This window comes from Oncorhynchus mykiss, chromosome 5 (genome assembly GCF_013265735.2).
Source record: "Oncorhynchus mykiss isolate Arlee chromosome 5, USDA_OmykA_1.1, whole genome shotgun sequence".
NCBI lineage: Eukaryota > Metazoa > Chordata > Actinopteri > Salmoniformes > Salmonidae > Oncorhynchus > Oncorhynchus mykiss.
In genome coordinates this window covers 72,032,916-72,055,528 of record NC_048569.1, presented here as the reverse complement: position 1 = coordinate 72,055,528, position 22,613 = coordinate 72,032,916, and the positions used below count along the sequence as shown (strand labels likewise).

The 22,613-nt window shown below is 44.0% G+C and overlaps 1 protein-coding gene and 1 pseudogene across 4 annotated transcripts; both read right to left on the bottom strand.

The window, feature by feature from the left end:
- Nucleotides 1-2,264: 2,264 nt before the first annotated feature.
- Nucleotides 2,265-14,381, bottom strand: LOC100136696 (flavin-containing monooxygenase FMO1). 4 transcript variants are annotated; one of them, XM_036976503.1, is made up of 12 exons: nucleotides 14,253-14,340; nucleotides 12,465-12,502; nucleotides 6,927-7,065; nucleotides 5,267-5,455; nucleotides 5,015-5,180; nucleotides 4,650-4,792; nucleotides 4,235-4,434; nucleotides 4,002-4,137; nucleotides 3,680-3,899; nucleotides 3,477-3,549; nucleotides 3,002-3,254; nucleotides 2,265-2,881 (listed from the first exon to the last, which is right to left on the bottom strand). In XM_036976503.1, the coding sequence occupies exons 3-12, from the start codon at nucleotides 7,056-7,058 to the stop codon at nucleotides 2,729-2,731; spliced, it is 1,665 nt and encodes a 554-aa protein (XP_036832398.1). In that variant the 5' UTR covers nucleotides 7,059-7,065; nucleotides 12,465-12,502; nucleotides 14,253-14,340; the 3' UTR covers nucleotides 2,265-2,728.
- Nucleotides 14,382-21,425: 7,044 nt separating this feature from the next.
- On the bottom strand, nucleotides 21,426-22,400 carry LOC110522995 (annotated as a pseudogene).
- Between the last annotated feature and the right edge of the window lie 213 nt (nucleotides 22,401-22,613).

The following is a 22,613-nucleotide window of genomic DNA, read 5'->3' as shown; positions in this document are numbered from 1 at the left end:
ACTTCACAGGGTGGTGAAAGTGCACAGTAATATTGATGCTCATTTCCAATACATATCGAGGGCCTTATTCTGGTGACATGATAGTCGATGCTTGACAAATAAAAATATGAATAATCTTGTGCAGACCAGCCTACCCGCACAACCTACTCGCACTGTTTATTCGAGCTGTTGACTAGAGTGCACGTGCCAGGACCAGAGAAGGCACATGCTATTTAATGCAAGTTTGTACATTTTTTTTACCCATTTTTCTCCCCAATTTTGTGGTATCCAATTGTTAGAAGCTACTATCTTGTCTCATCGCTACAACTCCCGTACGGGCTCGGGACAGACGAAGGTTGAAAGTCATGCGTCCTCCGATACACAACCCAACCAAAACCAAGCCGCACTGCTTCTTAACATAGCGCACATCCAACCCGGAAGCCAGCCGCACCAATGTGTCGAAGGAAACACCGTGCACCTGGCAACCTTGGTTAGCGTGTACTGCACCCGGCACGACACAGGAGTCACTGGTGCGCGATGAGACAAGGATATCCCTACCGGCCAAACCCTCCCTAACCTGGACGACGCTAGGCCAATTGTGCATCGCCCCACGGACCTCCCGGTCGCGGCCGGTTACGACAGAGCCTGGGCGCAAACCCAGAGTCTCTGGTGGCACAGCTGGTGCTGCAGTACAGTGCCCTTAACCACTGCGCCACCCGGGAGGCCCAATGCAACAGTTTTTGTGTGAGGTAGTTGAAAATGCGATGGAAACACAACCTTTAATCGGTACATGAAAACTTAAGCGGAAAATATTTTTTTTGTGCACTGTCATCACGCTCTTATTTTTAGACCCAACAAGTCTATTTGGCGGAAACACCAAACACAATATTGTAGAATATTCGCAAGAAAATCTGTCGCCAATTGGATGAAAACCCTAGTTACTGAGAATGACTTATCTATAACTCCCGTTTCTATTGGATTTGGTTGGATCGCCCAAAAAGCTGTCTACTGCACCTTTAAAGGGAGAGTTGCTCACACATTGCTTTGGTTTGATTACCTTTCTTCAAAATCATGAAAACATCATGGAACAACACAAATACATTTGTCAAACAGTAAACTTTGACGTTGAAGAAGTTGTGCTTACCTCTATTCCATTGGACACAGGGAGAATCTCAATTGTTTACCCCTTGCTTCCTCCCTCCTCGCCTCCTCAAAACCAATTGGATGAGAAAGCAAGGTCTCTCCCTTCTGACCTTCTCCAATGGGTTTTGAGAAGGAGGCAAGGAGATGGGAGTATGCAATTGAGATTCTCCCACAGGGGTGGAAACAAAGAGTATCTATTAGACAATCTATTATATTGACAAGATAGTGGAGTGACCGCTCTAACAATAGAAATACATATCCTCATAGATGGAAGCGCTCTACTGTCTTTGATGGAAGGCAGGAGGCGATATCGTGTGGGACCATTCTAGCCAATGAGAGGGCAGATGTGTGTGAACAACATCCAATATAAAGTTGTATTTTTTTCAAAGTTGCCGAAATGCCACATGTAAAGGCTTATATCAGTGCGTCCGTAACAACCTAACCATTATGAAACATCTAATAGATCAAATAAGCCTCACATAGCAAATTAGCGATCCCAAAGAATGCTGACTAAATTTGACACTCCTTGACCTCTGACAAGGTGAAAAATCTGTTGATTAACTCTTAATTGCTACTGTGCCGCCATTGATAATGGCTGACCCTGGCTGTGACCCCATTCACCAAGGGTGTCTCAGGGGAAGTTGGGATATGCAAAAACGCATTTCCATTTAACACATGGGTATAATACATTCTTGTACGTGTACACGTGAAACAGGATAAATATAATCACCCACCAAGTTATTTATTATCTATTGTAAACCTGAATAACAATGCAAACCCATCTAAATCTGTCACCCGTAGACTGTACTCACCTGGTCCAGTGAGTGGACCCAGAAGCCTGTGTGTTGCCTGCTGTGTTCGCTGGTGTGGAAAACCTCTAAACTCTCAGTCAAAACCCAGATTGTTTTGTATCTCCAGTCGTATGTCAGTCATGCAGTCAGGGGATATACTTTGCTCTCTCTCAGCTGAAGTAGTTTTGACTGGAAAATGTCAAATGCAAATGTGCATTTGGTTCGCTTAAACATTTGCTATGTTGCGGAATGGTTGAACATTGGAAAGAAAAACAATATTTATGAAATGTAATATGGGGTATTAAATTTAACAGAAGTTTTTTTTTCTACCCAGTTATACACAAAGAGCAGTCCAGTTCCAATATTTAATAATATACTTCACAGCAGAGGAATGGCTCTGACAATCATGAAGATCACATGAGGAGAGGAGAGGAGGGTGGTGTTCAGAAAAGAGAGGAGAGAGGTGGTTTAGGATGAAAAGAGGGTGGTGTTCAGGCTCTCTGGGGGTTGAGGGTGGAGAGGAGGGAGGTGGAGGAAGATGGTGTTCAGACTCTCTGGGGGTTGAGGGTGGAGAGGAGGGAGGTGGAGGAAGATGGTGTTCAGACTCTCTGGGGGTTGAGGGTGGAGAGGAGGGAGGTGGAGGAAGATGGTGTTCAGGCTCTCTGGGGGTTGAGGGTGGAGAGGAGGGAGGTGGAGGAAGATGGTGTTCAGGCTCTCTGGGGGTTGAGGGTGGAGAGGAGGGAGGTGGAGGAAGATGGTGTTCAGGCTCTCTGGGGGTTGAGGGTGGAGAGGAGGGAGGTGGAGGAAGATGGTGTTCAGGCTCTCTGAGGTGTGAGTTTGGAGAGAAGGTAGGTGAGGGAGGAGGGTGGTTGGAGGTGGAAGTAGTAGGCTGCTGCTCCTCCCACCATCGCTGTGAGGCTGAGCTTTAGCAGACGGCCCGCCACAGAACATCCCTGCTTCTCCTCCACCTGGTACAAGGATGAAGAACACATCATGTTATAATAACCTATTCGATACCAATGTACATTCATCTTAAATACAAATATCTTAGATGCATCTTCAGTATGAATATATAATAAATATGTCACCTGTCTGGTCTTGAAGGGCTGGAACATGCGTTCAAACTGGGTGAAGATGGCTCTGCGTGCCCCGGACCATTTCCCTGGGCCGGTGATACGGTATTGGTAGGCAGTGACGGGACCCCACAGAACCCTCTTGAATAGGGGGTAGTCAGTGAAGAACAGCCAGGCCAGGCTGGGTCTGACCCCCACCTCTCCAGCGATGTCATCCATGTAGGACACAAAGTCCACCTGCAGCGGCACCAGCTTGGATACGATGTAGCTGTGGACAGGACAGAGCAACAGTCGTCAGTTATTAATTATTCAGGATATTGATTAGTAATACCCAGCTTTTATTATTTTTATTTAATCAATTTTAGAATAAAGCTGTAACGTATCAAAATGTGGAAAGAGTCAAGGGGTCTGAATAATTTCCGAATGCATTGTATTCATGTATGCATGAAGCTTAGATGTTAAATGGCTTTGGGATGGACAGCCATCTCACTTCTTGTCCATGTCCTTGGTGTCGCACTCCACAGCCTTCAGCATGGCCCGGTTGGACGGTAGCTTCTTATGACCTGAGAAACACGAGACAGAACTAAGACCACTCCTCTGATCAGAACTACACATGAAGCAGGTGGGGGTAGAAGCAAATGATGTGCAGTAATGGATCCTGATACCTCTCTACTGGCTATTACTCAGTCTGACCTTTAAAGACACGTGTGACCCAGCGGGACTGCATCTCTGCCTGGGGCATGATGGCACCCAGGGCATGGATGAAGCCTACTACGGCCATGGTGGGGTGCTCCAGGGTGGGGGGAAACACATGCTTGTACAGCCCCAACCGGTGGCCAGACTTATGCATTACGTTGGGAGGCAGGAAGGGAAAGTCGTAGTTGTAACCCGTAGCGAACACAATCACATCCACCTAGAAAACGAAACACACTTAGCCACGTTAAACGTTAATAGGGTGTGTGAATGCGAGCATGTATGTTTCAGTGTGTGTATCTGTGTCTGGCTGTGTGTCCACCTTGTCCACCACACTCCCATCCTCAAACACCACACTGGAGCCTCTGATCTGTTGGACATTGGGTTTGACCATGACTCCACCAGTCAAGATCTTATTGGGAAGCTCATCATTTATCACTGGAATCGTACTGAACAACCTAGTTGAGAGCGGAAGGGATGAAAAGAGAGGATGTATACATGTATTGTGTACACACACACACACACACACACACCCCTACCTACCTACCTACCTACCTGTGTTTGGGTTTGAGGGCGTACATGGTGTGGTCATACATGGCGTTGAGCTTCTTCTCTCCGAACCAGCTGAGCCAGTTAACTGGCAGCAGTTGGAACAGGATGTGGACAAAGCGTGTGTTATACTTCATGTCCACGGGCAAGCCGTTGTCCGACATCACACGTATAACCCACGCACCGCGACGCGTGCTCAGATACACCTGCAGAACGGGAGATAGGAGGGATGGGATAATTCATTTATCAAGAGAGAACATAAGAGAACATTCTTCCCCCAGCTCACACTTACACCAAGAAAACAGACAATAAGAAACAAACAACCCATACAAATAAACACAGAAACTATGCCAATTGAAAATCGGACCCTGTATTAGTGGTTACCTGCTCTGAATCTGACCCTGTATCAGTTGTTAGTTACCTGCTCGGCCACCCGGCTGGACTCCACAGCGATGTCTCCTCCAGAGTTGCCGATGCCGATCACCACCACCCTCTTCCCACGAAGGTCCTCTGGACCCTTATAATCCCAACTGTGGAAGTACTTCCCCTCAAACGACTCAATACCTGAAACCAACAGAATACTCGATTGGCATGCTCTACTGTGTGTGTGTATATTCAGTATATACAGTATGTGTGTGTCAGAAGATAGTCTCAGCTCTGATAATGGTTCAAGGAGTTTTTTCTTGCCATTGTGCTAACTGCTTACTCTGGGGGTCTGGGCCAGGTTATTGTAAAGCACTTTTTTTACAAAAAAATGATTTTTATTTGTTGATTGATTCTGCTGACCTGAGAAGTCTTTAAGTGGAAGGTGTGGGTAGGAGTAGTGACCAGAGCAGACGATGACAGAGTCAAACATGTGTCTCTCCTCCTGTCCCTCCCTGTTCTCTGTCACCACCTCCCACTGGCCTGAATGACTGAAGTCTGGCCTCTGTCTCACACTCCGCACACTGGTCTGAAACACACACAATTAACCAACCTTGAACCCACCAACCAGCCCGTTATTCCCCATAATTGGGTTTGTAAAGTCACTGCTGTCACCTGGAAGTGGATGTGCTGCAGCAGTTTGAAGTGTTCAGCATAGAGCCTGAAGTACTGCAGGATACGGGAGTGGTGCATGTAGTTGGGGTAGTCAGCTGGGATGGGGAAGTCGCTGAAACACATCATCTCCTTGGAGATATTGATGGTGAGGGAACGGTAGATACTGGCTCTGTTGGGCTCAGAAACTTCCTGGAAGGAGGCAGACATGTTTAAATCATAGCGCTATGATCATCAATATCCATATTATCATCTGATAACTGACTGCTCCCTTGTGCTTACATAATAAATAAGATCTCACTCTGTGAGCATATTAGGTCAACTCAAACTTGGAACGGTTTCACCCATTTAAAATCATTACATTATGTTAGCTGCGCTAGGCACAACAGTGTGGTAACTATTCTGTAGATTGATACATACAGATATATAACATGGATTTGGTCTCCTCCCCTTTGATTCTATAACACCCTCCACTCTTCTGGAAAGGCTTTCCACTAGATGTTGGAACATTGCCGTGGGGACTTGCTTCCATTCAGCCACAAGAGCATTAGTGAAGTCGGGCTCTGATGTTGGGCGATTAGGCCTGGCTTGCAGTTGACGTTCCAATTCATTCCATAGGTGTTCGATGGGATTGAGATCAGAGCTCTGTTCAGGCCAGTCAAGTTCTTCCACAATGATCTTGACAAACCATTTCTGTATGGACTTCGCTTTGTGCACGGGGCATTGTCATGCTGAAACAGGAAAGGGCCTTCCCTAAACTATTGCCACAAAGTTGGAAGCACAGAATCCTCTAGAATGGCATTATATGCTTCACCAGAACTAAGGGGCCTAGCCCGAACCATAAAAAACAGCCCAAGACATTATTCCTTGTCCACCCAACTTTACAGTTGGCACTATGCATTGGGGAAGGTACTGTAGCATTCTCCTGGTATCCACCAAACCCAGATTCGTCCGTCGGACTGCCAGATGGTGAAGCGTGAGTCATGAAATCCAGAGAACGCGTTTCCACTGCTCCAGGGTCCAATGATGGCGAGCTTTAAACCACTCCAGCCGACACTTGGCATTGATTTTAGGCTTGTGTGTGGCTACTCGGCCATGGAAACCCATTTCATGAAGCTCCCGACGAACATTGCTTCCAGAGGCAGTTTGGAACTCTGTAGTGAGTGTTGCAACCGAGGACAGACGATTTATACGCACTATGAGCTTCAGCACTTGGCGGTCCCATTCTGTGAGCTTGCGTGGCCTACCACTTCGCAAACTGAGCTGTTGTTGCTCCTAGACGTTTCCACTTTACAATAACGGCACTTACAGTTGACCGGGGCAGTTCTAGCAAGGCAACATTTTTGACGAACTGACTTGTTGGAAAGGTGGCATCCTATGACGGTGCCATGTTGAAAGTCACTGAGCGATTCAGTAAGACCATTCTATTGCCAATGTTTGTCTATGGAGCTTGCATGGCGGTGTGCTCGATTTTATACACCCGTCAGCAAACGGGTGTGGCTGAAATAGTTAGTCCACTAATTTGATGACTACATACTTTTGTATATATTGTCCACCTTTGGACTGTTAGTGCCAACATGGCGACCATTATAACATCCTGAATAAATCTGCAAACTAAGTTTGCCAAATGTAATGTACATCAGTCCCTGGTCCCAGGCCTTGCCTTGAACTTCCACAGCCCCCCGATGTCATCACTGCTCTCGAAGCAGGTGGGCTCCAGACCCTCGTCCAGACAGCTCTTGATGCTGGTCAGACCTGAGGGACCCGCCCCAATCACTGCTACTGTACGCACCATGATGGAACTACAGAGAGAGAGAGAGAAGGTTAGTACCATGCTGGAACTACAAGGAGTAGGGAGAGTGATGGTTAGTATGGTACTACAGGGAGAGACACACTTCAAGCCCCTACCCCCAGACAAGGGAAAGGAGAGAGGGAGGAAGAGTAGGAGAGGAGAAAGAGGGAGGGAGAGTATAGGAGAGAAGGATAGACAGCAGAGGTTGTAGGCAGAAGAACTCATTGTAGGCAGAAGAACTCAGCAGTTTGTTGTGCAAACCTTAATTGCTCTAATTTAACTTACATACACTGAGTGTACACAACATTAGGAATGCCTGATATTTCCATGACATCCTGACCAGGTGAAAGCTAGGATCCCTTATTGATGTCACCTTTTAAATCCACGTCAATCAGTGTAGATTAAGGTGGAGGAGAGGGTGAATGGCCAATACAAAATATGTAAGTGCCTTTGAACAGGGTTTGGTAGTGGGTGTCAGGTGCACAGGTTTGAGTGTGTCAAGAAGTGCTGCTGGGTTTTTCCACGCTCAATAGTTTCCAGTGTGTATCAAGAATGTTCCACCACCCAAAGGACATCTAACCAACTTGTGGGAAGCATTGGAGTTAACATGGGCCAGCAGTGGAACGCCTTCGACACATTGTGCAGCCCATGCCCCCGACAAATTGAGGCTGTTCTGAGGGCAAAAGGGGGCGCAGCTCAATATCAGGAAGGTGTACACTCTGTGTAGATGATATCAGGCAGGAGAGTGGAGAGATGTTCTTTAGTGTTATGATAAAAATAGAATGCTGAAGATAAGGTCACAGCAATGGCTTCTCTCCAGGTCGTTTAGTTACATTTAAATGTAATAATCTGACTTTTGAGCGATAACTATGCCAAACCCTGCAAACATTGACCAGTTTGAAATTAGGCTAAACATTAGAAAAAGCATAGGCCAAACTTGCACGCCTATTGTAATACCAGGTGCATGGAGAAAAACTGCATGCTGATTAGAAAACAAACTGCTGCATGCTGGTGATCTTAAAGAGGAACTCTGATTTGGCCTGTTCTTGCTCCTCATGTAATGCTGGCAGCCATGACACACCCATCTGTCAGAACCTTGCCAGCAGGCGTTTCCCCCCACTCAATCACAACAAACAAACTTCCTGCAGGTTGAGTTCAATTCACATGACCAGACGTGAAATGGGTTTAGAATATTTTTTAAAGGAATGGCATGTGACACAAAAAAAGAGGAGGAATTACTGTTTGGTCAGGTTTAAGTAGGGGGGTAGTGGTGATTAAAAAGAGTGAAAACAGGGGTGGAGATTAGCAGTTAGTAGCAGCTGGAGGAGTTACATTCAAGGCAAACTAGTAAAGTGTTGCAAAAAATAGGCTGATTTGCAATGGTTAACAGCTGGTGCTTGTTGAGTTGCTAGGCAACTAGTTAAGTGTTATATTCAAGTCTGGTCCCTTCTCCTGAATTTGTTTAATCCTTAACGCCATTTCACTACTGTCAGGACTAGACATGAAATGGGTTTAGAATATTTATTGAGGAGGTGGAATGGATGCGAGAATGAGGATTCAGCAGGGAAATGAGAATGGACCGGATGAAGCCAAGGGCTGCAGATCAAACATCCGGAGGGGTTGACTCTGTAGGGTTTGGCTTGGAGCCTCAGGTAAACATCACCGTCAGGTCGTGGTACAGTAGTTAGGCAGTATCCCCAATAAGAGACCACCAAGTTAGTTGGACCCTGGATAGGAAGTGAGCTGTTCTGGACTTCATGTGCAGAATGATTGGCGATATAGTGGAGGTAGAACAGTCATACGGACTAGGTGCCCATGGAGAAAACTAACCATAGACCCCAGGAGAGCAAGCAGAAGTAACCGTGTTAAGGAAAAAACTCCCTTGAATGAAAAAAACCTTGAGGAACCAGACTCAGCTGGGGAACAAATACTATTTTTGCAGGTTGGGCAGGATACAGTGCGTGAAGTAGATGGTGTCCGTGAAATGAGGCGGAGACTGGAGGACTGAGACTGAGTTAATGCAGGTTCTGCGAGATTAGCATGTTGTGGGCTGTCCTGATGTTTATGTCAGAGCGGATGTAGGAATGATAGACTTGAGAGGACCAGTGGCCGAGGAGTTGTACGGTGTGGTCTGCGATGCTGTGTCGGGATGCAATGGAGGCGGCAGGTGTGTCCAGAGAATTGGTCAACAAGATAACCGGACAGGGATAGTATTTGTCTCAGATGGGAATGGAATCATTGACGAGAGGCGATGGAAGCAGAATCAGTGTTGAATAGTGGGTCGGATGGAGAGACATGTTGAGATTGTCTGAGCTGCAGGAAGTAGGTAAGTGGTTCACAGAGGCTGAGGGTAGATGGTAGCCGGAACTGGTAGACTGGTGTGGTCCTGCCAAACTGATTGAGGATGGGAACGTCTGACACACTAGGATGTCGAGAAGGGTTGTAGATAGTAGATGAGGATGTAAACTCTGAACATTGCAGGAATCCCAAAAAATGCCAAAAGACACATTGATTATGGTGTGGAAGAGACTGTGATGGAGATGTAACCAGACCGCAGCGTCTGGATGCAGGCAGACAGGATGTCGAGTGTTATGGACTGGTGTCGAGGGGGGGACTTCTGTGCGTTGGAAGCCCTTGAGGAGAAGGGAGACATGCAGGTGAGAGGAGGAACATGAAGACCCAGTAAGCAACTTGAGAAAGATGTTGATCCTGGTCAGGTACATCCGGATGGATGATATCCGCATGAAGAGGGATGAGCTGGCATGGGTGAAGAAGGCAAACATGGTGACCAAGTCGTTGGAGGAAAAAGGCAGGTGATAGAGGGCATTCGGAAAGTATTTAGACCCCTTGACTTTTTCCACTTTGTTACGCTACAGCCTTATTCTAAAATTGACTAAATAATTTCCCCCCTCATCTATCTACACATAATAATGACAAAGCAAAAAGAGGTTTTTCAGACATTTTTGCAAAAAATATACAAATATTTATTAACTTTTTTTTACCCCGTATTCTCCCCAATTGGTAGTTACAGTCTTGTCTCACCGCTGCAACTCCCATACAGACTGGGGAGAGGCCAATGTCGAGAGCCGTGTGTCCTCCGAAACACAACTCAACCAAGCCACACTGTTTCTTGACACAATGCCAGGAAGCCAGCAACACTAATGTGTCAGAGGAAACACCGTGCCCCTGGCGACCGTGTCAGCGTGCACTGCATCTGGCCCGCCACAGGAGTTGCTAGTGCACGATGGGAGAAGGACATCCCTGCTGGCCAAACCCTCTCCTAACCCGGACGACGCTGGGCCAATTGTGCACCCCATGGGTATCCCGGTCATGGCCAGCTGCGACAGAGCCTGGACTTGAACCCAGATTCTCTAGTGGTACAGCTAGCACCGTGATGCAGTGCCTTAGACCACTGCACCACTCGGGAGGCCAAATATTTACATTTACATAAGTATTCAGACCCTTTACTCAGTACTTTGTTGAAGCACCTTTGACAGAGATTACAGCCTTGAGTCTTCTTGGGTATGATGCTACAAGCTTGGCACACCTTTATTGGGGAGTTTCTCACATTCTTCTCTGTAGATCTTCTTAATCTGTGTCAGGTTGGATGGGGAGCGTCGCTGCACAGCTATTTTCAGGGTCTCTCCAGAGATGTTTGATTGGGTTCAAGTCCAAGCTCTGGCTGGGCCACTCAAGGACATTCAGAGACTTATCCCGAAGCCACTCCTGCGTTGTTTTGGCTGTGTAATTAGGATCGTTTTCCTGTTGGAAGATGAACCTTCGCCCCAGTCTGGGGTCCTGAGCGCTCTGGAGCAGGTTTTCATTAAGGATCTCTCTGTACTTTGCGCTGTTAATCTTTCCCTCTATCCTGACTAGTCCCCCAGGCCCTGCCACTGAAAAACATCCCCACAGCATGATACTGCCACCACCATGCCTCACCGTAGGGATGGTGCCATGTTTCCTCCAGACGGGACACTAGGCCAAAGAGTTGAATCTTAGTTTCATCAGACCAGAGAATCTTGTTTCTCATGGTCTGAGATTCCTTTAGGTGCCTTTTGCAAGCTCCAAGAGAGCAGTCATGTGTCTTTTACTGAGAAGTGGCTTCCGTCTGGCCACTCTACCATAAAGGCCTGATTAGTGGAGTGCTGCAGAGATGGTTGTCCTTCCGGAAGTTTCTCCCATCTCCACAGAGGAACTCTGGAGCTCTGTCAGAGTGACAGAGTTCTTGGTCACCTCCCTGACCAAGGCCCTTCTCCCCCGATTGCTTAATTAGGCCAGGCGGCCAGCTCTAGGAAGAGTCTTGGTGGTTTCAAACTTCCTCCATTTAAGAATGATGGAAGCCACTGTTTTCCTGGGGACCTACAGTGCTGCAGACATTTTTTGGTACCCTTCCCAAGATCTGTGCCCCCGACACAATCCTGTCTTGGAGCTCTACAGACAATTCCTTCGACCTCATGGCTTGGTTTTTGCTCTGACATGCATTGTCAGCTGTTGGACCTTATATAGACAGGTGTGTGCCTTTCCAAATCATGTCTAATCAATTGAATTTATCACAGGTGGACTCCAATGAAGTTGTAGAAACATCTCAAGGATGATCAATGGAAAAGGATGCTCCTGAGCTCAATTTTGAGTCTCATAGCAAAGGGTCTGAATACTAAAGCAAATAAGGCATTTCTATATTTTTTAAGGTCATCATGGAATAAGGAGGGACTGGGGTTTGTAGGGGTTCTGCATCTGTGGCCAAGTGCCGTAATCTCTGAAATTGGAGACGGGACAGATAACATTGGCCGGTTACATTGGCTGGGTACATGTCCAGCTCTGAGAAGGAACTGACAGACGTCTAACCTGGCTGTCTTCGGAAGCTCATGATAGGTAGGGAGTCAGAACGGCCCCGGTTAATGAGGGCCCTTCTGGACCCTTCATTTCCTCAGAGAAAAGCGGCTACGGCAGCAAACCAATGACCTCTGTAGAAACTTCCGTACCCGATGGAAGAGGCAGTGCAGTGAAAAGCTGTAAGTCTTCAGGAGAAGAGACAGTCATCATAGAAAAAGGTGATACCGTTCCAATGACTGAGGAGAAGGTGCCAAAGCCTGAGCTCCGAGAGGCACGAGGGATCTAAGACCACGGCGTGAAGCAGGAAAGGCACGGAGGTGGCCAGGGAGAGAAGGTGGGACAGGACGGAACTGTCTTAAGGGGTGATCCTGATGGCAGAGATCAGGTGGCCCAGCAGTGAAAGCCGCTGACTTTTAGTGCAGTGTGGAGATTACAAGTAATTGGATAGCGGGAGGGAAATGCGTTTGTAGAGAGGCCAGGAGGCCTGAAAGGAGACTTTGTCCAGTATGATTCTGAGAAATTTGAGGTGAGTGGAGGGGTGAAGGTGGAATATTGAAGAATCTTAAATATACATACGCACTACCATTCAAACGTTTGGGGTCACTTAGAAATGTCTGTGTTTTTGAATGAAAAGCAAAAAAAAATCTCCATTAAAATAACATAAAATTGATCATAAATACAGCATAGACATTGTTAATGTTGTAAATGACTATTGTAGCTAGAAACGGCAGATTTTTTATGGAATATCTACATAGGCGTATAGAGGTCCATTATCAGCAACCATCATGTGTTCCAATGGAAAGTTGTGTTAGCTAATCCAAGTTGATAATTTTAAAGGCTAATTGATCATTAGAAAACCTTTTTACAATTGTTAGCACAGCTGAAAACTGTTGTTTTGATTAAAGAAGCAATAAAACTGTCCTTCTTTAGACGAGTTGAGTATGTGGAGCATCAGCATGTGGGTTCGATTACAGGCTCAAAATGGCCAGAAACAAAGACTTTCTTCTGAAACTTGTCAGTCTATTATTTTTCTAATAAATGAAGGCTGTTCCATGTGAGAAATTGCCAAGAAACTGTAGATCTCATACAACGCTGTGTACTACTCCCTTGACAGAACAGCGCAACCTGTCTCTAACCAGAATAGAAAAATTGGGAGGCCCCGGTACACAACTGAGAAAGAGGTACATTAGAGTGTCTAGTTTGAGAAACCGACGCCTCACAAGTCCTCAACTGGCAGCTTCATTAAGTAGTACTCGCAAAAAACACCAGTCTCAACGTCAACAGTGAAGAGGTGACTCTGGAATACTGGCCTTCTAGGCAGAGTTGCAAAGAAAAAGCCCTATCTCAGTCTGGCCAATAAAAATAAAATATTAAGATGGGCAAAAGAACACACACTGGACAGAGGAACTCTGCCTAGGCCAGCATCCGAGTCACCTCTTCACTGTTGACGTTGAGACCGGTGTTTTGCAGGTACTATTTAATGAAGCTGCCAGTTGGGGACTTGTGAGGAGTCAGTTTCATAGGGAACATTCATTTCACTAGGCAAGTCAGTTAAGAACAAATTCTTATTTACAAAGACAGTCAAGGAACAGTGGGTAAACTGCCTTGTTCAGGGTCAGAACAACAGATTTTTACCTTGTCAGCTCAAGGATTTGATCTAGTAACCTTTTGTTTACTTGCCCAATGCTCTAACCACTACCTGCCGCCCCAGACTTGAGGACCGACGAACTCCATACTAGGGTCCTTTGGCAGGGTATGCAAACCATAGAACTTTGGCTGTGGAGGCATGGCCAATCTGTAGCTATAGGACACATGATCCTTTGAACGCATTTGGGGGCAAAGAAATAATGGAGCCCTGTTCAATGAAGGGAAGCGAAGTGGGCGGAGGGGTGATTTGCAAATGGAGCGTGGCAAAAGAGGGCATCATTGTAATCCAAACCCAACCTTCTTTATGACTAAAATGATCCTATTTACACGTACATTAGAACACTAGAATAAATGTTTCTGACTCATATCAATGTCACATAGGCTGTTTTGAAAAGGATGAGTTGCTTTTTAGGGGCAGTCACTCTTTAATGCACCACAGAATTGAAGGCTCTTTTTACCCACGTTTTGATTTCAACAGACATTCATTGTTTAATTCAAATATGAAATCTAATCCTCGTGAAGATAATCCTACCTCTAACACTTCAATTTAGACAAAAAGATTTTCCATCATTAAGACATTAGGCTTAAATATAACAGAACATCTACAGAATTCTTTATTCCACTGTAATTGCAGTATACATTCTGCATAATAGTGTACAGAGCACATGACATTTCTACATAGATTCTAGCAGTAATGTCTTCTCTAATGCGACTTACCTTTGTGTTGAGTGTCGGCAGGTGAGGGTTGTGTGTGTGTGTGTGTCAAAAGGGAAGAGCTCATCACAGCCTTTATTGCCGAGCAAACACAGTGACGTTTTTTTAATCATCACAAAATAAGACCTGGATCAAAGTGAACATGTTTAACATTGACAGGAGTGCAATGACCTGTGTTATATTGGTGGAGGTTAGATATTACAGTCAAAACAAATATCTGGCATTGCACCACATCTGGTACATTTCCATGACGCAGATTTCTACCATACTACATATTCTAGATCAGATTTCTACCATACTACATATTCTAGATCAGATTTCTACCATACTACATATTCTAGATCAGATTTCTACCATACTACATATTCTAGATCAGATTTCTACCATACTACATATTCTAGATCAGATTTCTACCATACTACATATTCTAGATCAGATTTCTACCATACTACATATTCTAGATCAGATTTCTACCATACTACATATTCTAGATCAGATTTCTACCATACTACATATTCTAGATCAGATTTCTACCATACTACATATTCTAGATCAGATTTCTACCATACTACATATTCTAGATCAGATTTCTACCATACTACATATTCTAGATCAGATTTCTACCATACTACATATTCTAGATCAGCTTTCTACCATACTACATATTCTAGATCAGATTTCTACCATACTACATATTCTAGATCAGATTTCTACCATACTACATATTCTAGATCAGATTTCTACCATACTACATATTCTAGATCAGATTTCTACCATACTACATATTCTAGATCAGATTTCTACCATACTACATATTCTAGATCAGATTTCTACCATACTACATATTCTAGATCAGATTTCTACCATACTACATATTCTAGATCAGATTTCTACCATACTACATATTCTAGATCAGATTTCTACCATACTACATATTCTAGATCAGATTTCTACCATACTACATATTCTAGATCAGATTTCTACCATACTACATATTCTAGATCAGATTTCTACCATACTACATATTCTAGATCAGATTTATACCATACTACATATTCTAGATCAGATTTCTACCATACTACATATTCTAGATCAGATTTATACCATACTACATATTCTAGATCAGATTTATACCATACTACATATTCTAGATCAGATTTAAAACAAACAATTCTGCAGCGTCAAGCTCCATTTAACATTCCACTTTGTCATTTCTAGTTTTCAGCTACTTCTATTAAGCCACAAAAGATAAAACTGATGTCATTTTGTCCCAGATAACTAAATATAAACCACATGATGAGTCAATGTCACAACTTGACACATTTATTTAAAAAATATATATACAGAATTAATGCAATCATTCTGGAGTACGCTTCCAAAATCCATAGAATAAAGTCAAATTTGCTACAGTATAAAGTCAACCCAAAATAACAATGTTTGTGTCAGCAAACTTTGTTTGACTGTACAGAGGCTGAGATGGCCAAACTGGTAGCGCACAGTTCCAAACAGACTACTAGCTCCAAGTCCGGGGCCTATAGGGTTCTGGCCAAAAGTAGTTTGGGACTAAAATTTGTCAAAAACTCCAGTCACACAAGTCATAGACAGTTCTCTCTGCAAGCAGTATCAATGTAGTCTGGAACCAAAAGGAGCTCCTACTCACAAGCCATAAGACTGCTGAACAGTTTGTTAAATAACTACCCGGACTAACTCTTTTGACTCATTACATACACTGCTGCTACTGTTTAGCTAGCCTGTCACCTAGACACTTTATCCCTAACTACAGTATTTTTATTTATTTAATTGAACCTTTATTTAACTAGGCAAGCCAGTTAAGAACAAAGTCTTATTTACAATGACGGCCTACACCAACCAAACCTGGACGACGCTGGGCCCATTGTGCACCGCCCTACGGGACTCCCAATCACGGCTGGTTGTGTTTCAGCCAACCACTCCAAAAGTTTGGACACACTTACTCTTTCCAGGATTTTCCTGTATTTGTACTATTTTCTACATTGTAGAATAATGGTGAATACATCAAAACTATGAAATAACACATGGCCATGAGGCAAGTGGTAACTAAAACAGAGTTTAATGGCTGTGATAGGAGAAAACTGAGGATGGATGAACAATATTGTAGTTTCTGGAGCTAAGCACAGGCAAAATCCTAGAGGAAAACCTGGTTTAGTCTGCTTTCCACCACACACTCTGGGAGATAAATTCACCGTTCAGCAGGACAGTAACCTAAAACAAGGCCAAATCTACACTGGAATAGTTTACCAAGAAGACGGTGAAATGTTCCAGAGTGGCCAAGTTACAGTTTTGATTTAAACCTGCTTGAAAATGTATAACAAGACCTGAAAATGGTTGTCTAGCAATGATCAACAACCAATTTGACAGAGCTTAAATCATTTTTCAAAATAATAAAATGTTGCGCAATCTAGGTGTGGAAAGCCCTTAAGAGACTTACCCAGAAAGGTGGTTCTAACTCAGTGTTGAATACTTGTCTAAATTAAAATATATTAGTGTTGAATTAATGACTTTTTAAATTTTTTTTTTACAATTGTTAGAACTTTTCTTCCACTTTGACAGAGTATTTTGTGTAGATTGTTGACAAAAAATTAAAATTAAAACCATTTTAATCCCACTTTGTAACAAAATGTGGGGGAAAAAATCAAGGGGTGTGAATACTTTCTGAAGGCACTGTATCTACCTCAATTACCTCGTACCCTGCACATCAACTCGGTACAGGTGCCCAGTATATACTGCCAAGTTATCGTTACTCATTGTGTATTTATTCCTTGTGTTATTATATATTTTTTTGCATTGTTGGTTAGGGCCCATAAGTAAGCATTTCACTGTTAGTCTACACCTGTTGATTACGAAGCATGTGACAAATAACATTTGATTGGGCATAATATTCTCAGAAATACGTTAGTGAGTAGATAGACAACACACAACAGAATGAGATGCGTTCTTCCTTATTGCAATGTTAAGAGAACCATGACTGCTTTGGTTGGTTGTTTCTCATGAGAAGATAACAGAATGCAGTTTCTGGGGAAGCCATGTCATTGGTTCTTGAATCGGTACAATTCGACCAATCACTGGTTAGGTCTAATTTCTACTACTGCATTATTGCTAAGAAAATACAGCTTGTATGTATGCATGTATGAATATATATATTTGAGAGAGAGAGAAACTGTTGTTTACAACAGTCAGAGACAAAGACCCTACTGATGTAGACCATCTCTCAGGGAACAGTACATGAAGACTAATCAAGACCAACTCATCATGTGTAGCTGCACTCACTGCATTGTAACATATACCAAATCTTCACCATCAAAATATTTCTCAGCAAAATACTTAATGTTTAGTTTGGAGTCATACTTGAGCTGGATGCAACATAACAGTAGATAAGTGAGGGGGAGTCAAGGGAAAGTAGTGATTCAGCTGGGGGGAATACAAGATGCATGGCGAAGAGCAGCTGAGGAATGGAGCGCTAAGGGAGTCTGACTCTTCTCTCTGAGCAGAAGTAGACATGGGGGGCCGAGAGAGGGAGAGACAGCTGTAATAGAGTGAGGGTGAGAGATGGAGAGAGGGAGAGAGAGAGAGAGAGAGATACAGCTGTAATAGAGTGAGGGTGAGAGACGGTAAGAGAGAGAGGGAGAGAGAGAGAGAGAGAGACGTGGCTAATAAGCTGCTCCTCCGTATTTAACCACGGCGAATGTGTTTGAGTGGGTGGCCTCCTCACTCACACACACCTCTTCCAGGTTTCTCTCAGTTACAGCAGAATCCACTCAGCTGAGAGGAGGATAGGAGAGAGAGTGTTTTTGGTCTCAGAGGAGATAGAGAAAAGTGGCTGGGGGATAGAAGAGGGAATATTAGTCATCAGAGTCAACAAAAGAATGTTCCGTCTGCCAGGATTAGGGTGTGTGCAGGATCTTCACAATGTGACAACAGCCAAATGACCACTGTCTGTAAACACCCAGGACACCTGAGAACTCTCTGACTGAGTCTCTCACTCCTGCCTCACATGCACCAGAGAATGTACATTCAAATAGAGGGGAGGCCATGAGTAGTCAGAGCAGAGAGCAGTTTAACAGTAGGGCAGTTAAGGACACGGTGGAAAGCACTTGGCCACTAGATCCGGCCCACAGCTAACTAGTAGCTAAGGCACGCACCATGGTTACACCATTACCACCCTTAGCGGAGTTGCCAACAACCAGATGTATCCCTTTGACATTGAAGGGGGATTTGTATTTTATACCCAAGAGCAGGAACAGCACTATTTAGTGGTCAGAACCTGGTAATATCAGAATGTATTACAACTTCAAAGACTAATCTCTCTGAACAGGGGGATAAAAACATCACCAAATTCACTGAGAATACATTACATAAGATGAAGAAACAATACTCCGAGCCGCAGCTTCATACCACTTGTCAATCATATAAAACTGGTACTGTATATTTGTTGGGTTGAGAGTGGCGTGGGGTGTGGTGGTCTGTGGGTGGCTTTTCACCATTTCTTTGGAATCCTCATGTCTAACTCATGGTTTGAATTTTTTTTGGGGGGTCCAAATCAGATGTTATGTAGTATATTAGAATCCTATAATTTAAAAATGGCCAATTTGGGTGCAATCAATTAGCTTAATTTCTCAGAGATGAAATTATATTTCAACTAAATAATGTTGCAATAAGGCAAATCTTATCAGTTTCTAACTACAGAAACATTTTCAGAACAATTGGAGATGGTGGGTGTCATGGCTCACTGAAATGACATGGAATGACCCGCCTGCTACGTTAGGTTACACCGCTACAACAGCAGGCGTCACACAGGGGTTTAACCTGGACAAACATTAAATGATGCACCTCAGACGGGTGCTTTGTCTACACCTACACACAGACATTACAATGTGTGTGTGTGTCAGTTACACCTGTAACAAAACAGTACAGCAGGAATGAGCAACCAGTCTTGGACATTCACCGTCTTGTGATCTCAAATGCGGAAGACACATTTCAGTTGAAGGCATTCAGTTGTACAGCTGACTAGGTGCCTTCCCTTGCTATCAGAAAGACAAAAAGCTATTCTACTTCTATCATCTCTGGGACTGAACTATAAAACCTGCCCTGGCCTCTCCGGTTTTCCCTGCAACCACTGCAAACCTGTTGCAAAACTATTTAGACAGTTACTATAAGGAATCAACTCTCCACAAGATGAGAACCATCTTCAGGATCAGGTCTCAGAGCCATAGATAAGGAGAGATCACGTTTAACACATTAAAAGGTTATAAAATGAATGAACTACATGTTTGATGTCAGCGTAGCTGTAAAGTTGTTGGGTAATCTAATTTGGAATGAAAACCATGCCTCCTGTCTCTGGTTAAAACATCATCAATGTTAATTATTTTTTAGCATTCACCCATCTGTAGACAACTGGTATTATTCCTCAAGATCTGCAATAACACATTCAGGGTGACTATATTTCAGTGAGAAATAAAAAAGACAAACCATTTCATTTTGTGAACTTTACATAGAGTAGCACAGTATGAGTCATAATACCCGTAAAACCAAGTGGTCAAACAAGTTCATTGTTCCAAACCTTTTTCCACCATACATTTTAGAAACACTTCACTGTGTTTCATGTAGGCTTACCTTGGCATGACATTCTGATAACCGTGTAAATCGCTCTAGGACAAGGTGACTTTTATCAATATATTTGCCTGTATTTACCACCCAAAATGTAAACGTTAATAATTAGCTGCTAATGTGACTATCTTAAAGAACTACAAACGCCATGATGATGTGGATGAGAATGCCGAATCAAGGCAAAGGTAAGTCTCTAGATTAACTAACTATCTAATGTTAGCTAAATATAGTAATGAATAAATTGCCTACATTTCTTTAAAATTGACAATTCTGTGAATGGTCTTGTGCAAGTTTTAAATTGGAAGGCCATAAAGGCCAGGAAGGCCATAAAGATCATCAAGGACAACAACCACCCGAGCCACTGCCTGTTTACCCCGCTATCATCCAGAAGGCGAGGTCAGTACAGGTGCATCAAAGCTGGGACCGAGAGACTGAAAAACAGCTTCTATCTCAAGGCCATCAGACTGTTAAACAGACACCACTAACATTGAGTGGCTGCTGCCAACAAACACACTGACTCAACTCCAGCCACTTTAATAATGGGAATTGATGGGAATTGATGTAAAATATATCACTAGCCACTTTAAACAATGCTACTTAATATAATGTTTACATACCCTACATTATTCATCTCATATGTATATGTATATACTGTACTCTATATCATCTACTGCATCTTTATGTAATACATGTATCACTAGCCACTTTAAACTATGCCACTTTGTTTACATACTCATCTCATATGTATATACTGTACACGATACCATCTACTGCATCTTGCCTATGCCGCTCTGTACCATCACTCATTCATATATCTTTATGTACATATTCTTTATCCCTTTACACTTGTGTGTATAAGGTAGTAGTTTTGGAATTGTTAGCTAGATTACTTGTTGATTATTACTGCATTGTCGGAACTAGAATCACAAGCATTTCGCTACACTCGCATTAACATCTGCTAACCATGTGTATGTGACAAATACAATTTGATTTGATTTGATTTGATTTTTGATTTGATTTAATTAGTATTGTCAAATTTTCAAATAGAGCCGAATACATTGATAAAAGTCACCTTGTATTTAGCCCCCAAAATGTAAACGTTAATAATTAGAGAGATTGAAACACAGCCCTTATTTGAAGTGTTTCTAAAATTCCCCATGGGAAAAATGATTGGAACCATTTCCCTGTTTGACCGTAAGGTTCTATGGCTGTTATGACACCTCCACTGTGAGGCTCTATACCATACAAGTTTAAAATAAGTCAATACATGATGTGTCCACACACACTTTCTCTCACTCCCTCTCTCTTTTATCGCAGTATGGAAGAGCACCCTGCTCCTAGGTACTTCTGATTGCAGTTACATATGGGTGGATGGTTGGTTGGTGGTAGGCTTTGTTGTAGTTGTTTGTCTTGAACAGGCAATGATGAGTGACCACAGTGTCAGTATGGGACAGGATCGGTCAATGTTTCATACATATTGGGACAGGGCGTCTGTCTCCCACCTACCACACCCTCCCATCCCCTCCTCTCCTCTCACCCCTGGATGAGCCCCAGGAGCCCCTGCATGCCCAGCGATGATACCCAGAGCATCTCCACCAGGTTGTACTGGCAGTAGCCCATCAGGAAGCCAAACAGCACCTCGGTCATGTTGTGTCTTCCCAGCAGCACCCGGCTCAGCCCCACCAGACCAGAGCACAGGAACACAAGCACCCGCAGGGGGGCGGCCAGCACCAAGTGGACCAGCAGGAAACGGGCACACATGGCTGGAGTAGCGGTCCACGGAGAAGGTGGCGAACATGTCCATGCGGTTGTGGGATGGGCGGCGCCGACGGACGACCGCTTTCACGATGCCAACCAGGATCAGGTCAAGAATGAGAGCTGAGGGGAGAAGACGCAGAATGGGGTGGGAGATATGAGAGAAAGGGTGAAAGAGATGAGAGCAATTACATGGTTGGCAAACAGACCAGTCAGTAAACCCACACAAACGTATAATGTTATCACAGTATATGAGACAACAAACTCTATGCCTGTTTGAGCCGAACCTCCACACAAACACACACGCGCTCAGTAACAGCTTTGGCCTTTTGCCAGAGAGAAGATGTGTGAGGAAAGAGAAAGAAACAAAGACAGAGAGAGCTGCAGTCTTTTCCTCCTTATCTGGGCTGTAAAGGAGCAGCTGTCATTGGCTCCTCCAGCCCTTCTGGCTACATCACACAGTCACACAACAGGGACCGCCTCTCCCGTCTGCTTATGTCACACAGCAACAGACTTCTGCCGACTGAGTGGTACCGGCACACTCTGCTACTGTACTGTAGATTCTAGCTCAGGCTGAACCTTGTGAATACTTAAACTGCACAGAGGACCCCTCGCTCTCTGTAACTCTCTGTCTGTTTATTTTTCTGTCTGTGAGACAGGCAGACATTCAGACACTCTTTCACCCCAGGACCACACCACCACTACACACCAACAGGGGACATTATCTGTCTTTTCTAGTGTCTGACTGTTCATAGCGTTGGAAGACTTGAGACGACAAGAGATGGCACACTCTGCCTGATCCCCCCTGGATGTGTATTTCTAGCATCAGCATTGTAAGTGTGTGTGTGAGAGAATCTGGCACCAGCGTTTTAAGTGTGTGTGTGAGAGAATCTGGCACCAGCATCTGAAGAGTGTGTGTGCGTGTTTACTAGTGATGCGCGGGTCAGCCGTTTGTTCACACACATT

Bases quoted from the DNA above. Each gene is read 5' to 3' on its own strand.
- LOC100136696 (XM_036976502.1), bottom strand. From the start codon at position 14,362: ATGATTAAAAAAACGTCACTGTGTTTGCTCGGCAATAAAGGCTGTGAT. The intron at 7,066-14,252 runs GTAAGTCGCATT...CTCTCTCTGTAG, and splicing joins TGCCGACACTCAACACAAAG to TTCCATCATGGTGCGTACAG. The intron at 5,181-5,266 runs GTGACAGCAGTG...TGTGTGTTTCAG, and splicing joins TGCAGCACATCCACTTCCAG to ACCAGTGTGCGGAGTGTGAG.